Source organism: Xenia sp. Carnegie-2017, unplaced genomic scaffold (assembly GCF_021976095.1).
Source record: "Xenia sp. Carnegie-2017 unplaced genomic scaffold, XeniaSp_v1 HiC_scaffold_3, whole genome shotgun sequence".
NCBI lineage: Eukaryota > Metazoa > Cnidaria > Anthozoa > Malacalcyonacea > Xeniidae > Xenia > Xenia sp. Carnegie-2017.
The window spans coordinates 2,996,035-3,013,516 of record NW_025813493.1 but is presented as its reverse complement, the minus strand read 5'-3'; the positions used below and the strand labels follow the sequence as shown (position 1 = coordinate 3,013,516).

The following is a 17,482-nucleotide window of genomic DNA, read 5'->3' as shown; positions in this document are numbered from 1 at the left end:
TAACAAAGGAAGCTCTTGTTTATAAACTTGTCTGGAATTTATAACTAGCACAAACCTAACCATAATTAAAAAAGGAAATTCTTAGCTAATTATTTTCAATATGAAGTTAGTAACTCAAACATACAACATGTTGATAGAAACTTAAAGAGTTGCAATCTTTGCGTAAAACCTATCTTAACAAGGTCGGTAGATGCCAGATATAATTATGCAATGTGCAATTATTGAACTGGAACCACAGATACTGCTGTGTTATGGAGCGCTTCTTACATGGAAGGTTATAAGGATATATAGGTCGCGTTCATTTTCAACTTTGAGCTCAAAAGGTCTAAATATTCTCATTGTCTAGGCTACTGTTCTAATGATAAATTTCGAATTATCATGCAAAGTATATCGTTTCAAAAGTTTCAATGATTTTGCGCCACTTGTTATTTTTTAAACAAACAGTTTTACATATCAATGTCAACCTTGTTTTTATTGTTAGAGACGCGGACTAATGTTTATAAGAATTTTTTATTTTCATGTTGTTCAACGGCTTCCATGCACAATCTGTCACATCCATTTGGTATTTCTTAATAGCATAAGCATTTCTTGTTACTATCCATAATTTAACATTTACGACATTGACAACGAAGTGTCAAACAAAGAATGTTGACTTGCATATATAAAGTTGAATGAGAGCGACAGGAAACAAAAACTTTAAAATTTATTGCACCATGCCTGGTCAAAATTTAGCTTTTAGAGTACTTTCCACAAACTACATAGATTCTTTAGAAATTAAAACATCTGTCAACGTTACTCTTATTTTTAACTTATTATTGAAGAATGGCACGCCATGGCTCGTCATCATCTGTTGATGCTTGGTTAGTGCTGATGATCAACATACTCAAATTCTTATTCTCAATTGACTGGTAATCTTCTTGATATTCATTAGCCGACTATTCAGGCTAAAAACTAGCATAAACAACAACAGTCCTTCTCAGGACTATACCAACCTGGACGATCTACATCCACAAACATGTAACGATACTCTCGGGCTCAAACCATTTAATTTTTTACGAATTCTATTTGTTGGATATCCTTCCATATCACTTTCAAAACTATCGAGAAAAAAAATTGTACGTGTTTTTTTATTGTTTAAGTGCCATGCTGTGTAACATGACCATTGAACATAACTTTAAATTTGTAAACAGCTAGCTCAAATTTTTTGTTGATATGACGTAAAAGTAATTTCCTTTGACGTATATGGCGCTCTACGCTACTAAGTCTCCAATCAGTTCAACAAGTGCATTTAAATAGCTACGTGTTTCTTTAAAGAGAAAGTAGCTGATGTAAAATTTTCAAACTATGGTGACCTTTGCATACTAATACAGTTTTGATAGTGACGTTGTCATAAGGTGGATTTGTCCTTTAACGGACATTCTTTCCTAGTGTTGACCGAAATAAAGAGGAAATTCCTCGTCGTTAACCAACCAAAAAGGAACTTTTATTTTATTGATCTAACTAGTATTGAATGAATCAAAAGAAGTTCTTGTTTTGTGACATGACACAGCTAAATTACAAGATTGAACTCATTCTCTTCACTCAGAGGTTAATATAGAATAATGTAAATATAGAAACCTTAAGCATATTACTTCTTTGAAAGAGTTATATAAAAAATCTTAAGGGTTATTCAAATGCCTCGTATTTTATTAAGTTTCTTTATATTGACACGTCCTCAATCATATAAACTTTGAGTGAAAGACAAGCGAATTAACTGACCATTTATTCATAAACAATGTTTTTTTTATTAAAAAAAAAAATCATTCTGCCGCCCACCTCCAAAGACTTGCTTGATTGAAAAGTTTGTAGTGAAATTACGACTTCAAGTGCGAGTGTAATGTAGAGATGCTCGTTATGTAGATACAACATTTCTCGGGTTACAGCAACCAATGTCAAGCACCATTCAAAGCATAGTTACTTCTTTACATCAACAACATACAGCATACGGGCTCTTTAACACACGTTTTGCTGGATCCTATTCAAAAGATGAAATTAGAATTGTCAAAGGATACTGTTAAATGCTTTTTAATTGCATCAATTTTTAATAAACAGTCTTTATATCAATGCAAGCTTTGTTTTGATGTTGCTCCCTTATACGGTGACGTCATGAAGAGCATTTAATTGGAAATTTTGAAGATCTCGGTTCTTTTTAGCAAAACACAACGCTAACTGTAATGCCTTGTGCTTTTATTATAAGTCTTTCTTATTTTAAATTGTTTTCTTAAAATCTATAACATCGCGAGCAAGCTATCAGTGAAATACATCGTATTTAACAGCCACATTTAGTTTGTTACCAAAATATCACAATAAGTCTTTAATCATTAATTTTGTGTTAATCAGCTAGTGTTGTTGTTTTACGATAAATAAAGGCCTGTTTATTAAAGAGTAAATGTTATGTTGCAAATCCTTCAAAACTACCGATTTAAAGTTTGAGTCAATTTTGTAAACTTCTTCCAAGTTGAGTGAATTCGACTTTAAAATTGAAACACTGTCCAGTTTGTGGCTATGTGTGCAAACTGTTCAACATATTTAAACTATTTAAAGCAGTTCAATTATCTGCTGAAACAAATTAGTCTGTATAAATATGCAAAGTTTCTTTATCCTCACAATTTATTTATGCTGGACACACACATATATAAAGAGCCTCGATCTTCAACTCAACCTGGAGTGTTTACTTGTAAGACATTTAAACAAGACAAGTTGGTGAGCTTTATTTGTGCGTTGATGGCGATTAGCTGCATTGTTGTTAATATTCAAGGGTAAGCTATGGTTTAGTGTAAAGAACTAAGAACTTGGAAATGTTTAATGCGCTTTGTTGAACGCAAAAAAGACTGTGTTAGAAACGCTTCTATGGCGTATTTCTTTTTAAATTTGAATAACCTTTAGTACAAGTTGTCGAGTTGTAGTTAACATTCAATCCTGGGGCAGTATACAAACATGATTAACTAAGGATTTTTCAAATCAGCTCAAGCCAAGTTTTTCTTGTTTAAATTGTGTATGGGAGGAGTAAGACTTTTATATACATTACACCTTTTTAGTAAGTTGTTAGCTATGTCATGTATATACTGGATATAAATCTTTCTCAATTCCTTATTTATAGTGTGAAATATTTCATCTAAAAACTTTTCCATGACTCACTTTACCGTTCTTACTTTTGCAGAGTGAGATCAACAAACGAAAAGGAAGATTATTTAAAAGATTTCTACTCAACATTCAGCCATAACTTGAAACGCACCATAAAATCCGATAAAAACAATGCAACTTTGAAATCACAAATTGCAATAATAGACGGACAAATAAAAACACTTCAAACATATCACAAGAATCTTCAAACCCAGCACAAACATCTGCAAATCTTTAAGTTAAGTCTTCAACACAAAATCAATAGGACAGAAGTACAAACATATACACTAGTGAAATTACAACAAAAAATTACGAAAGTTGACTTGAAAATGATTGATCTTTCGTCACAAATGAAAAACTTGATGCCCAAAGGGCAACATTACAAACAGAGTTAAAAGTCTTGAAAAAATTGAAAACACTTTACATGGTAAATGAAGAACTTACAAATATTTCGGAAAAAGGTAAGAATGATTTTAAAAAAGAAAAGACACTTATAGATTCGAGTAAGGAGTAATATTTGTCCAATAAAAACAATATCTTTCATTTAATTTCTCTGTGTTAGTTAATATTTTTATAACCATCAGGAAAAGACTGCTCAGATCTTTACAGAAAAAGTGTAAGACACAATGGAATATACGAAGTAGATCCTGATGGTAAAGGATACTTTAAGGTCTTCTGTGACATGACGTCATCAGGTGGTGGTTGGACTGTTATTCAAAGACAAATAAAAAATGGAAATACAGACTTTTATCTGGGTTGGGCGGAGTATAAACGTGGCTTTGGTAATCTTAAATCCGAATTCTGGCTTGGATTGGACAAGATACATCGACTAACATCTGCAAGGAAATATAAACTTCGAATTGATCTTGCAAACACGTCAGGCACTAAAAAATACGCTGAATATGAAGATTTTGTTGTAAAGGATGAAAATTATAAGTATCAATTAAGTATTGGAAAATACACAGGTAAGAAAATATTGACGAAAATGAGTGTTTGTGATAGCAAATTGTGTTGACAGATTGTACCTTAGGACCAGTTCATATGAGACGGGCCAGCCCGCTTATGCCAGGATAGGTAGCTTTGCCGAGATCTCGCCTCGTATATTATTTTACAATTTTTTTGAAATTGCGTTCATATGAAGAGCGGGCCAGCCCAGCTTGACGAGATACGCTTGAAGGAAGCGAGGTTCTAACAGGCTCATATAACTGCATCAATTGGGCCAGCCCGGCTAAACAGGGCTGGAAGAGATGAGATGGCGCATTCCCTTGTCTTGTTTGGTTATTTAAACATGACAAAAACTTCAAAACAATAATGTGCAATTGAAAATAAATTTGAAAATTTCATGTTATACCACTACAATAATCGGTGGAACTCACTGGTAGCAATCAGATTGTTGAATGTCTGAGTCTAAACACAATTTAATTTTCCCACAAAATACAATGTTTGTTGGCAGAAATTAAATACAACATTTCAGCCTTGCCAGCCCGCCTCAGATGAATGCGAATACAAATTGGTCCTGCAAGCCAGCTAGTCCAACTTTAAGTGGTTTTAACGTTTTTAAAATACAAATCACCAGAAAACTATAGAACTATTTCTACTTTTCAGGAACTGCTGCGGATCAATTATCCTATCACAATAACATGAAGTTTTCAACCAAAGATTCAGATAATGATAAAGATAGTAGAAATTGCGCTACTTCCTTCAAAGGTGCTTGGTGGTATAAAAGTTGTTATGGTTCCAACCTAAATGGTAAAAATATGTATTGGTCTAGTTTTAACGTGAAAACAAGTGAAATGAAAATTAAACCATGATGACTTTTCATAAATAACTGCAGTTTTTTTAGTTTTACCATGCTGTAAGCTGCCTTCTTTAAAGTGGGCTGCCTTCTTTAAAGGTTATTTTGTAATTATTATACTTTATTCTTCATGGCATGACTTACACATTCATATAGCACGTTGTGTTTTTTCAAAAAGACAAATCATAAAAGCAAAGGATTGATATCTGATTCCTCTTAAATTAAAAATTTGCAAAGATGATCGTCATGAAATTAATTGTACTTGCTTTATTGGCTTCTTTGTACCGTTAAAATTACCGTTAAAATTAACACAAGACTTCATCCTTATGTTAGAGAGATAAAAAACGCTCGTTTTTCCTCACATCACATCCAAAATTTATTTCATGCTTTTTCAATTTTATTCCTTTATGGGCAGTGGCTTAGCCAGCCCTCAATTTATTCATAATACGTAATTTTTTATCATCAGCATCATTCGTTTTATTAAAAATTCATAGTATTATGAACAATAAATTGTTTACATAGCAAGAAGAAACTTGCAGGTTTGCTACGCCACTGATCATGTGTTAGTTTCATGATGTACGTATATTTTTCATTATTTCCTTATGTGTAAAATTAAACACTATTCCTATTAATCCTATCATGTAATTTAATGCAATGTAATTTTTTAATTAGATTATTTATTCAGCTTGTTGTATCTAAGACTGTTGAAGATGTCTTATGTGCTTCGACAAAGAAATGTCTTCAATGAAAAAACTTTCATGCTACAAATTTATTTAAAAAATGCACGCTTTAAAATATATAATTATTGGGCTTACCTCTTAATGATATCCCATTATATTTTTATAGAAGATAAAAGAATGGAATATGCCTTATTTTGCTTAGTATATCTTACAACTTAGAGCATGTTAGCTACCCATAAAACACTGAGCATGACAATTAAGGCTTCCTTTGTGCAAAGGGAAAACGATTTTTCTTGTTGAGTCAGCACAATAAACAAGTGTTTCTCAAAATACATGAAAAAGTCGATGCTTCTTTAAAGAACTACAAAAACTTTCTTACTGTTATTAAAAAATCATGAAAAATAGCAAAATATACCACCTAATGTGGAAAAGATTATTTAAAGGCATTTGACTTCACCGCAGCCTTTAATGTAAAAAATATTGGGACAAATTCGTTTCTTTGACAACAAGCCAGATGAAACTATAAGAAAAAGTAATTTATTTTCTTTGAAAATGCGTTTGCCTTTTAGTGATATATTGCTTCAGCTGTCGTTTGTTCTGTGCACTTTCACCTACGTCTTACTTTGAAATTGATGTTTTTTTAAAGAACTTATCATTAAACTTGTGTATTAAAATAACATTTATAATAAAAATAGCACTTTGTTGTACCCCAAAAGCTTTAATTTGCATTCACTTGACAATAAAAATACTTTTCGGGCATTATTGCAAATATATTATGGCTGTAGATATCGTAATTAAAAACCCATTATGGCGGGACTTTAGCGAAAATTGATTTTAGCTCACAAAACAAAACAGGACGTCTTTAACAGTTACTTTATTTTAAATGATTTTGCAAAGTTTTTACGTTTTTAATTGATACAGACCTGGTGGTTTTAGCAATCAATTATTAACAACGATATGTGAAACGAAGACATATTTGAGTACTTAATGATTAATAACTTAGTAGTTTTAACTTAATGCGTTGTCTATCACATAGGATATAAATAGTGCGAACAATGTTTTAAGATAATGTTCACCAATACAACAATTTATCAATTATCATGAAGAAAAAAATATTTCTACAAGCTTAAGCCTCCTGGATTTAAAGAAAAATCAGCTCTTATGGCCTTACAGCTAGATTGCCTAAAATATCCCAAAGTCCTTTATTATGTAATCTAAGAATAGTTTACATGCAGCTGTGCATGTACAAAATATATATTATTCTTCATGATGGTGGCTATATAAATGTTCTCAATTTTCCTGTTTGTTGTTTTTCGTTAACATGAAGATGTCAAACTCGCCATTTTGATTTCTTACTAAAGTAGCACACTAGTGTACATTTTAATCTCAAAGAAACAATTTTACATGTCATATTTAACGCTTGACTTATATTCTAGCAATGCAGTAACAGAAACATTGTGGTTAGAATGACTATAAACAAGGCTATGGTAATCTTAGTTCTGAATTCTTGCTTGGATTGTATGAAATACGCTAACATCAGCAAGGCAAAATAAACTTTGCGGTGACTTGGGAGACTGGTCAGAAAACAAAAAACATGTTGAATATAATAACTGTTACATGTTTGTAAATGTAGATCGTCCAGGTTGGCATAGTCCTGAGAAGGACTGTTTTTCTTGTTGTTGACGGACGTTTCGACAACCTTAGCGGTAGTCATCTTCAGAGTTCAATGAGGAGTAAACGTCAGGTTAGCCGTATTTTTTAGCTGGTTCTTACCTCATTGTATTGTGTGTACTGGAAAAGTGTGGGTGTCAATTGTGTATTGTCATTGTGAATTAATGTGAAGTGTAATGTTTTTAGTTGATCGTTTGTTTGTATTGTGAATAAGTCGTTTGTAAGGTGCCGGTAATTGCTGTGGTCTGTTCAGGGGGGTTTGTTCAAAGTTGGTATACCAACTTTCTAATGTAAGCCGTTGTCTATAGTCAGTACTGTAAGTAATGCATTTTGCCGAGTCCCAGTCAATGTTGTGCTTTGTGATTCGGTGATGTTCGACAATGTGATTAGTTTTGTCTTGTTTCTTTGTACCTCGTTTGTGTTCAGTAAGTCTTATGTTTAAGTTCCTGCCAGTTTCCCCGTTTCACAAGTTCGAGACTGGACTAATGTTAAGGACTGTGAGTGAAAACAATATAGCAAATGATTTTAAAATTATTGGATGTCATTGTTTAATTCACGCTTTGTCATTTTGTCTCAATTTAAATTAATTTCGTTATTATAGCTAATGGACAAGAAATTGAACGAAGGAAGATGACAGGTGTCTTTAAACATTTCGAATAATAAAAAAATAGCAAAAAAATGTATGCAACACAACTGCAATTTCACGAAAAGAAAAATGTGATTGCTCTTTTTTAATGTTTTTCGTGAAATGATAAACCTAATCATTAAAATATTATGATTCTTTATGTTGAAGGATGTTCCCCAGCTATAGGAGTTTCTTTGTTGTTCTTTCATAATCGCTGTGAAGTATAAAAACCTTTTTATCACCTTATGAATTAGCTATATGCATGCATTTTTTAGACTCTCTTTTTAATAAAATATTATTCTTTGAAACATTCTTTTAAACATATAGGTTCCATGTATTTTAATACTATAGAACTTCAAGAGTGAGATAATTTTTTTCTTTAAAAATGCTTTTATCTTTTTTAGAGATATATTACTTAACGCTTCATCTGTTGTTTGTCCTGAGCACTATCATATACGTCTTACATTGACGTATATGTTTTTGTAAAAGAGCTTATCATTAAGCTTATCAAAACAGCACGTCATTGTCCGGTAAAAGCTTTTTAATTTCAGTCCAATTTGAAATAAAAACATTTTCCGGACATTAACACCATCATCATATAGCTAGATATCGCGTAAAAAACCCCTTATATATGGTACGTACTTAGCAGAAAATTAATTTTAAACGAAAAAAACAAAACAGGAGATGTCTTTACAACTGTTCAGTAATTTGAAAATGAGGTTTTTTGCAAAGATTTTTAAACTAGAAACGTTTGTAATTAATACAGACCTAGTGTTTTATTTATTATTAACAATAATTTGTGAAAGGAAGACATATTTGGGTACTTAATGATAAAAAAGCTAAGTTTTAACTAACTCATCTATATATATTTTGTCACATAGGTAAAATTGATGTGTAGATTCTTTAAGATAATGTTCACCAATACACCAATTTATCAATTATCTTCAAGAAAGAAATATTTCTACAAGCCTACCCCTCATAGAATTAAAGAAAAATCGGCATTTATGGCCTTATAGCTCTATTGCCTAAAAAACCCCAAAGGGCTTTATTATGCAATCTAAGTAAAGCATACATGCAGCTGTGCATGCACAAAATATAATTTATTCTTCATGATGGTGGTTATATAAATGTTGTCAAAAGTTTTCAAACACAAAGTGTTTACTTTTTTATGCAAGATATTGATGCGCGTTTCTGTAGTTTTCTTTTAGTTGCTTTTTGCAATGCATCACATAATGCTTGTCAAAGCGTACAAAGTGGTTTTATGAAGACAAAAGACAATGGTATGTTACAGTACAAAAGACAACAACATCGTCTAAAGATGTCTTTAGCAGTTACTTTATTTATAAATGATTTTGCAAAGTTTTTACGTTTTTAATTAACACAGACCTGGTGGTTTTAGCAATCAATTATTAACCACGATATGTGAAACGAAGACACATGAGTACTTAATGATTAATAACTTAGTAGTTTTAAGTCAATGCGTTGTCTATCACATAGGATATAATTAGTGTGAACAATGTTTTAAGGTAATGTTCACTGATACACCAATTTATCCAATTTATCAATTGTCAACCAGCAAAAATATTTCTACAAGCTTACGCCTTTAGGAATTGAATATAAATCGCTTTTATCGCCTTAAAACTTTCCCAAAATATCGGAAAGTGCTTTTTTATGCAATTTAGGTAAATCAAACACAGCTGCATGTACAAAATATACATTATTCTTTATGACGGTGGCTATATAAATGTTCTCAAAACGTTTTCAAACATAAAGTGTTTTCTTTCTTTTATGCAAGATGTTGATGCGCGTTTCTGTAGTTTTTCTTTTAGTTGCTATCTGCAATGCATCGAATAATGCTTGTCAAAGTTCACAAAGTTTTTATGAAGACAAAAGACAACGGTAAGCTACAGAGTAAAAGATAAAATAAATGTTTTGGAGGATGTAAAAAACTAGTATGTTTTAAAACGCGTACCTGCAGGTTACATTTGTAGTTGTTTAATTGCAATAAAGCTTTCTCATTTCTATTTTATACCGTTCTGGCAAAATATATTAGCAAAAACTGAACAAGCGAAGATAGTATTTTTCATATATGTTTTCTAATCTAAAACTAAGCGTTCTATCTAGCATTGTTGCTCTCGCTGTTTTCGGCCTTCAATTCTTTACGTTTGATCGTTAGTAAAAATACATGTAATTGTGTCATTGATAAGAATAATAAAACAGGTAAGACTCCGAGACTTCTAGCTCGAATCAGTTCCGTACATTGTTTTTTGCTTAACTTTTTCCGTTTTAGAAATATTTGCTTTACGAAATTTATTTATGTTTGTTTGCAAAAATGGACCTACAAAACAGATTTTGAGCTAATGAAGGCACGCTATTTTACTGGAAGTGACACCAGACATATAATTAAAGAAATTAATGTATTTAATTTACATGAAACGTCTGTGTTGTCTAGATATATAAATTCACTCCCCCCCTCCCCAATAACGTTCTAGTTTCGCCCCTGCTTCCATGGTAGTCTTAGCCACTTGTTTGGAAATAGGATAACGTTGTAGAGTTGCTGAATGTAAACTTGGATCCATCAAAGCGATAACACGACAAATATTGTATCAAGAAAATTTTACCTAGTGGTCACTCAAATCAACAAAGCAATCTACTTGTAGAAATACTGAGTTTTGGTTTATTCTGAAGTTTTGAAAGTTGTTTTATGATAAAGGACAAAACCATAAGGACAATTATATAATGTTTCATCGATCCAGCGATTCCTTAAATATGTCTTATTACATTACACTGAAAAACTGAAGCAAAATTTACCAAATTTTTTTTGTTTCAAATAAAATATAAATTTTTTACACGAATTTAAATATTTTACATTTGTGTTCTTTACTTTTTCACTTTATGACGTTATTAGGGTCCTGTAAGCAGATGTATTATAAACCTCCAGTGTGAGTTATCATCATGAATAATGAAACAGTAATAATCCCAATGTCCTCACTATGTCATGGTAAAAAAATTTTTGCAAAAGCATCTACATATGCATATATACCTTTAAACCATATCTTGATTGATATTTGAACAACAATTCCTATCGTAAGTGCTCCCAAACCCACAAAAAAATAATTATGATAATTTATTTTGCTGTTTTATCAACATTTATCAAATCAATTCAACAGCATTCTAACACATTTCAGATCATTGATTCTTATTTATTATTTGGGCGTCTTCTGATGTGAGATTAGTACATTCTGTCTAACGTCATGAATCTATGCTAATAAGTAATAAGTCTGCCTGCTTCAAAATGAACATACACTGTAGTTTAAAAAAAATTTAGATTTGAAATGTCCATCTCTGTAGATAGTAAAAAGAAGCATGCAGACTTCTCAGCTTCAAAATTTTTTTGACTATAGTAAGGTCTTCGGCTGTTTTCCCTTTCTGGTGTATGTTACCAATTAAATCAGAAAGCCGACAAGGACACATCAATATTTTGAACTTTTTGCTATTTCCTTCTCATGAAATGTTTGGAATAAACCATGACTTAACAAAACTGCTGTTAGGACGGTATAAATTTGACGAGGCAATGTTTGTCGTGTTATTTTCCAGCTTTGATGCATCGAAGTTAACTTCTAAAAATTTTGCAATGTCATCCTATTTCCAGAAAAAAGAGAAAAGAACTAGAGGTTAGATATTAAAAACATGTTTGTACGTATAAAATAAAAACAAACCAAAATGTATGAAAGGAGTTCTTTTTTTTGTTTATTATAATTAAAATTTAAATGGACGTAATATCTGTGGGAATGGTCGGCCGATGCTAAAAATAAACGCTAGCCAAAATTTTTTACGGTTTTTTTTGAACAGTTGTAAACTTTTATGATTAGTTCTACCCTTATCCAAAAACAAAAACCTTCTCTTTCAGGCAAAGTTACGGGAGCTTGCGCTGACAGAATTAATACGCTGGGACTTGTTTAAGAACATCGCATTTGACCTCATAAAGTCAATTATTCTTATTGAACACTCAGGCATACTTACAAAATAGTGTTTCATTGCTATATATAAGAAATAAGTCGTAATGTTATGATTTCTAAGATTCTATTCATTCCATGATTAAAGAATCTACCTGTTATACTTGTAGCTATGGTTCTTTTCAACATCAGTGTAAATGTAATAGTAGCTTTTCAAATGAAGCTTTAAGTCCGAAATTATACAGCCATCAATCTGGGTTTTTATTTAACAGTAGCAAGTGGCAATGTACAGTACTGATCTTATATGTTTACTTTAAACATGACGGCTAATATTTAAATTGTATAAAAATCTTTATGATTGAGGAAATATTTATCAAAAAGTTTCAGAAGCAAGAGCAATAAAAGTGGTGATATACGAAACACAGTGTAGCAATTATATGGAAATATCATATATTTACCATCGTGTAATCTTCCTATATTTCATGATATTTATATAAAATGTTTCCATCTAGGTTTAAACGTTGATAATGATTGGTTACTTTTCACAAACGAAGATTATCTTTCACTCTCTTTTGCTCCATGACACATTGCATTTTATAAATCTTGTTATTTCTTTTTTGTATTTTTGACTATAAAATAGACTTTGTTATCTTTTTGTATTATTTACACCTTTTGTAATTGATCCTGTTTTGTTCTTTGTTTTAAAGGTGAGACGCTATCACCAAAAGATATCATTTCAACTCATGATGTTCACAATGACATTGAATGTTCCATGAAATGTCATCAACAGAAACTATGTGTTGGCTTTAATTTCTTATTTGATGCAAAAGAATTTGAGATAAACTGCCAAATTACCAACAGAAAAAACCCCAGAAATATAGAGAAACTAGCCTCAGAAGGCAAATGGACTTTTTATGAAACTCTTGTATTGGTAAGAAAAAAGAAAGTGGTTGATTTGAAAATGTTTGTTAAGTGGGTATTATGTGTCAATTTTAAATATATTGTTAACGCTTATTTTTTTCCTGATAAGCATTGTGCAAAACTATATAAAATCTGACTTAAAGTACTAATTAAAAGAAAAATGCCCAATCAAGTGTCTATTTTTAGGTTACTGAATTTAATCCGATTTTGAGAAAACGAATGCAATTTTAAAATTCATACGATTTCGAGGATTAGAATGAAATTGTGTCAATTTTAATTATGTTTAGTTTAATCTTAAAATGTTTTGAATAGCTATTTGGCACAATGGATCTATGTAGGAAAGCTTTTCATAACACTTTCTTTGGATGCCTAATGATTTATAACACGTAGGAAGTACACTGCAATAGATTTTTCAATAATATTGTTATAGGCAAAAGACTGTGCAGATCTATACATGAAAGGAAAGAGGAAGAATGGAGTTTACGAAATTGATCCAGATGGCCAGGGCAGTTTCAATGTTTTCTGTGATATGACAACATCTAGTGGAGGTTGGACCGTGTTTCAACGTCGTCAATATGGAAGTGTAGACTTTTATCGAGATTGGAGGGATTATAAAAATGGTTTTGGTGATCTAAAAGGCGAATTCTGGCTTGGATTGGATAAAATATACCGACTAACATCAGCAAGGAGAAATAAACTTCGTGTTGACCTGGGAGACTGGTCAGGAAACAAAGCATATGCTGAATATGATTATTTTGCTGTAGAGAACGAAGCACATAAATATCAGTTGAGTCTTGGTTCATATTCTGGTGAGTCAATAAGTAAATATAAACATTTGATGGACAAATTTCTAAGCAATATTTTGATATAAGCATTATATGTTGGAATGATTCGAGTTTGCGTAGACAGGTCAGCAATTTTGAGAAAAACATAGATATTTTAACGGTTGACTTTGAGCGGAAGTCTTGTTAGATCTTAAAAAATATAATCAATTTGATATTACAAACTTACAACAAAATACATTGAACAAACATAAAAATCATTTTGTTGTGTGAATCATTAAGTTGCATCCTACGACAAAAATTTTTGACTTACAATAAGAGATCATTCAAGGATTGTGCTTACCGTATCATTAAGATTAAATGAAAATTCAATTGAAGCTTTGTAAACAAGTAATGAGCATGCGCCTGAAACATTGCTAAATTATGTGGACTTAAATGAACATTAAAACCTTTTATATAAAAAGCATGCAAGCCTGTAATATATGATTGTAAATTCAGACCTCCATTCCTAGATTATTTATATATGTATAATTAAAAAAATGATTGCATAATGCTCTATCCAACTACTACAAACAATAACGACCTTATCGAACAAAATTTGAAAAATTAACCTTCCACTCCTCTTCCTTGTAGTTTTAGAGTTATACTCTGCTATACCGGTCACAAGCCCGGGTCTTGCAACGTAAGACTCTCTGATTTTGAACAGACTTGTCTTGTTTACAAGGAAAAGGAGTGGAAGGTCAATTTTTCAAATGTTGTTAGATAAGGTCGTTATTGTTTTTAGTTGTTGGATAGAGCATTATGCTATTATTTTTTTGTTTAATAACACTCCAACTATTTAATCTTATAAATATGCATAAATATATAGAATATAAATATATATAATATATTTATACATATAAAAACCTTACTGAAATTCATTCAAGTTTACGTGGATAAATTTACATATAGAATAATGCAAAACATAAATGTAAATTAAGTCTCGGACAACACTACAGGTATATCATCAAGTCAATAAAGAATTTTAAAGGTCTATTATAATAAAAATTAAATACCATTCATTACTTAACTTAGGAGTGAGAGCAATGAGTTAAAGCTGGATGTAGAAATAATGTTCTGGGAAATGAAAGTAGTATCAAAGTCAAAGTCATGACAAATTTTACCTTTGCAATTTATTCATTCCATTTTGAAGCAGGATTTACAGCATGTTGTTAAATAAGTCAGCTACAATAACTTTATGACAAACGGTAACAATATTATAATGTTTTTGAGGTTGGATCTCCCCCATGCACCAGAATATGTGAAATGAAAACTCAGTGTTATGTAATATATTTTAACACTTACATCAGTCCTTCATCTTTTACTACATAAAATAAAAAAAGACTAATTGGCAAATCTCACAAAAGCCCCCAAAACAAACGACCGCTATAAAAATCTTCTACCAACGACATAAAACCCTTTTTTTGGGAGTTTCTGCAAGTTCAAAAGAATTCTATAACTGCATTAAATGCGATTTTTGAAAGGTATTACTTTTTTTAGGAAATGCTGGAGATTCATTACATTATCATAAAGGCATGGCGTTTTCAACTAAGGATTCGGATAATGATAAAGATGGAGGAAACTGCGCCACAGACTACAAAGGTGCTTGGTGGTATAAGCATTGTCATCAATCTAACCTGAATGGGCACTACTACTATAGTGGAGCATACTACAGTGGGAGTGGTGTGGTTTGGTATTATTGGAAAAAAAACGAAAAATCCTTAAAGTTCACTGAGATGAAAATAAAACCATAAAAACTTCCGAAGACTGTGACGTTATAAACTTGATATTATTTCTAATGAAACTTTCAACATTTAATTATAGCGTTTTAGCTTTTATGTCTTTTAAAGAACCGTTATAATCATAACCATTTTCCCTAAAAATTAGAGCTGATTTCGGTAATTATATGATTCTAATGTTACGTCTTTTCACTCATTTCTTTAATGAGATGTTGCTCTGCAAGTAACTAATTCTATCATTTCGCCATGTTCCACGCAATCTTGGTGTATCATGCATGTCATGCAATTATCTTACATCATTATTCACTATGTAAGCAATGTCACTTTTGATTGGTTAACTACCTGCAAATAATTTTACATATCTGTAGGTATAAAAACATTTTACCTTTTATGTCTTTTAAAGAACCGTTATAATCATTTTCATTTTCCCTAAAAATTAGAGCTGATTTCTGACGTCTTTTCACTCATTTCTTTAATGAGATGTTGCTCTGTAAGTAGCTATTTTTTTCTTTTTGTCATGTTAGACGCAATCTTGGTGTATCATGCATGTCATGCAATTATCTTATATCATTATTCATTATGTAAGCAAAGTCGCTTTTGATTGGTCAACTACCTGCGGATAATTCTACATATCTGTAGGTAAGACATCTATTTACAAATAACAGTTTCTACAATTATGGACGACATTAAAAGCCAGTTTTGAAAAAAAGTCAAATCATAGCGATGTTTTCCACAGTTTCTAAAAACGATGTCAAAGCTTTTAAACAAGAAGCATCCAGAAAACACTAAAAACCGGCAAATATGGCTTTGAACGTGCTTACAACATAATTAAACCAGACGAACTTGAATAAGCCAGCTGACAAAAACAAATTAGCGAAGGTTTAAAAATGTTTTATATTGATATGTGTTAATAATATTTCAGTTAGTTAAAAGTAAATAATAAAATAATTATTTAACTCGGTTTTCGTAGCTATGGTATTAAAATTTATTCAGACCTCGGCAACGTTATCTGTCTCAGCTTTGCTTCTGCAGATAACATTGACCTTGGTCTGAATAATTCTTGATATCATGCTAAACCTCATCCAAACAAGTGTTTATTATCTGGCTCGTCAGCAATCTTGTTCCTTCCAAAGAGAATGGTTGCTCATAATCTATAAGCCGCGTTTACACTGCGGTCTCGTACCTGACCAAGGACTGACTAGGCCTCCAGTGTAAACACATCAAGCCTGACCTAGGACTCAACAAGGACCGACGTTTTCGGCCCATCATAGCACGTAGTCCTAGGAAAACTTACACATATTAGAAGACACTAGAATCTCCCATTGAGTTCTATAATAACTGGAGCGGCTATCTCAAGCGCGGCCTTAGATATCTGATGTTGTAAAAAAAATGGCGGATTTCGTCCGTTGCCGCTGAGATTTACCGAAATTGACCGCTTTTCCGAAAATTTCACAATTTCCCACTCCCTCCTGAGGAAAGAGTGAGGAAAATGTATATGTGTATTTGGGATTCGGCAAGCAATTTTTTGTTGAAAATCAAGGTAAAAACCTTAAATTCATAACAGCGAGTCAACTGTGCTTGTCAGTTATCTGCTCCTACGAGGATGCATTTATAACTATCGACGAAAGACCTATATGTCGGCTACACATGTATGAATGCAGATGTGCGTCGTTTTCTTACCAGCGTCAAATTTGTTTGATCGATTAAACTCTTTAGTCTATACAAAAAAGTATATCATAGTTCATCTCCACGGTTCACGAGAGAGAAGTCAGCTTATTTGTTATCATTGCTATTTTGCTTCTTTTCATGCAATGGGCAATGGCTTTTTTCGCCACAATTGTAGGATTTTTACTTGTTTCTTTAAAAAAGTACATATTAAATCTCTGGATATTTACGGATTTTCTGTAATTGAGTTTCATATGAAATTTCAAAAAGAGTCAAGTCTGCATAGGTTTGGTAAATAAAAACAAACAATATTGTGTAGAAATTACTTTAAGTAACCTTTTTGTGATGTTCTGAAGTGCAACTGCATCAAATACTTGTGAAGTTGTAGCACATTTTGATTTTGTTGTATTGATATATGAATTGGGCAAAATACAAATAATCATCAAA

At 31.7% G+C, this 17,482-nt stretch overlaps 1 protein-coding gene and 1 long non-coding RNA gene across 2 annotated transcripts in view; one reads left to right on the top strand and one right to left on the bottom strand.

The window, feature by feature from the left end:
• The window catches only part of LOC124454621, a 28,045-nt gene that overhangs the window by 5,187 nt on the left and 5,376 nt on the right, over positions 1–17,482 (bottom strand). The window contains exons 3-4 of the long non-coding RNA XR_006951538.1: positions 16,588–16,596; positions 1,239–1,248 (exon numbers count right to left, since the gene is read on the bottom strand). This is a non-coding gene — a long non-coding RNA (uncharacterized LOC124454621). The remainder of the gene's footprint in view (positions 1–1,238; positions 1,249–16,587; positions 16,597–17,482) is intronic.
• LOC124454619 (angiopoietin-related protein 7-like) lies at positions 12,601–15,551 on the top strand. The gene is made up of 3 exons (XM_047005400.1): positions 12,601–12,820; positions 13,241–13,619; positions 15,132–15,551. Exons 1-3 carry the CDS (start codon positions 12,662–12,664, stop codon positions 15,383–15,385), a joined length of 792 nt encoding a protein of 263 aa, XP_046861356.1. The 5' UTR covers positions 12,601–12,661; the 3' UTR covers positions 15,386–15,551.

Excerpts from the sequence above, each read along its gene's own strand:
- LOC124454619 (XM_047005400.1), top strand. The coding sequence starts at position 12,662 with ATGAAATGTCATCAACAGAAACTATGTGTTGGCTTTAATTTCTTATTT. Across the intron at positions 12,821-13,240 it reads TTTATGAAACTCTTGTATTG|GCAAAAGACTGTGCAGATCT; the intron begins GTAAGAAAAAAG and ends ATATTGTTATAG. Across the intron at positions 13,620-15,131 it reads GAGTCTTGGTTCATATTCTG|GAAATGCTGGAGATTCATTA; the intron begins GTGAGTCAATAA and ends TACTTTTTTTAG.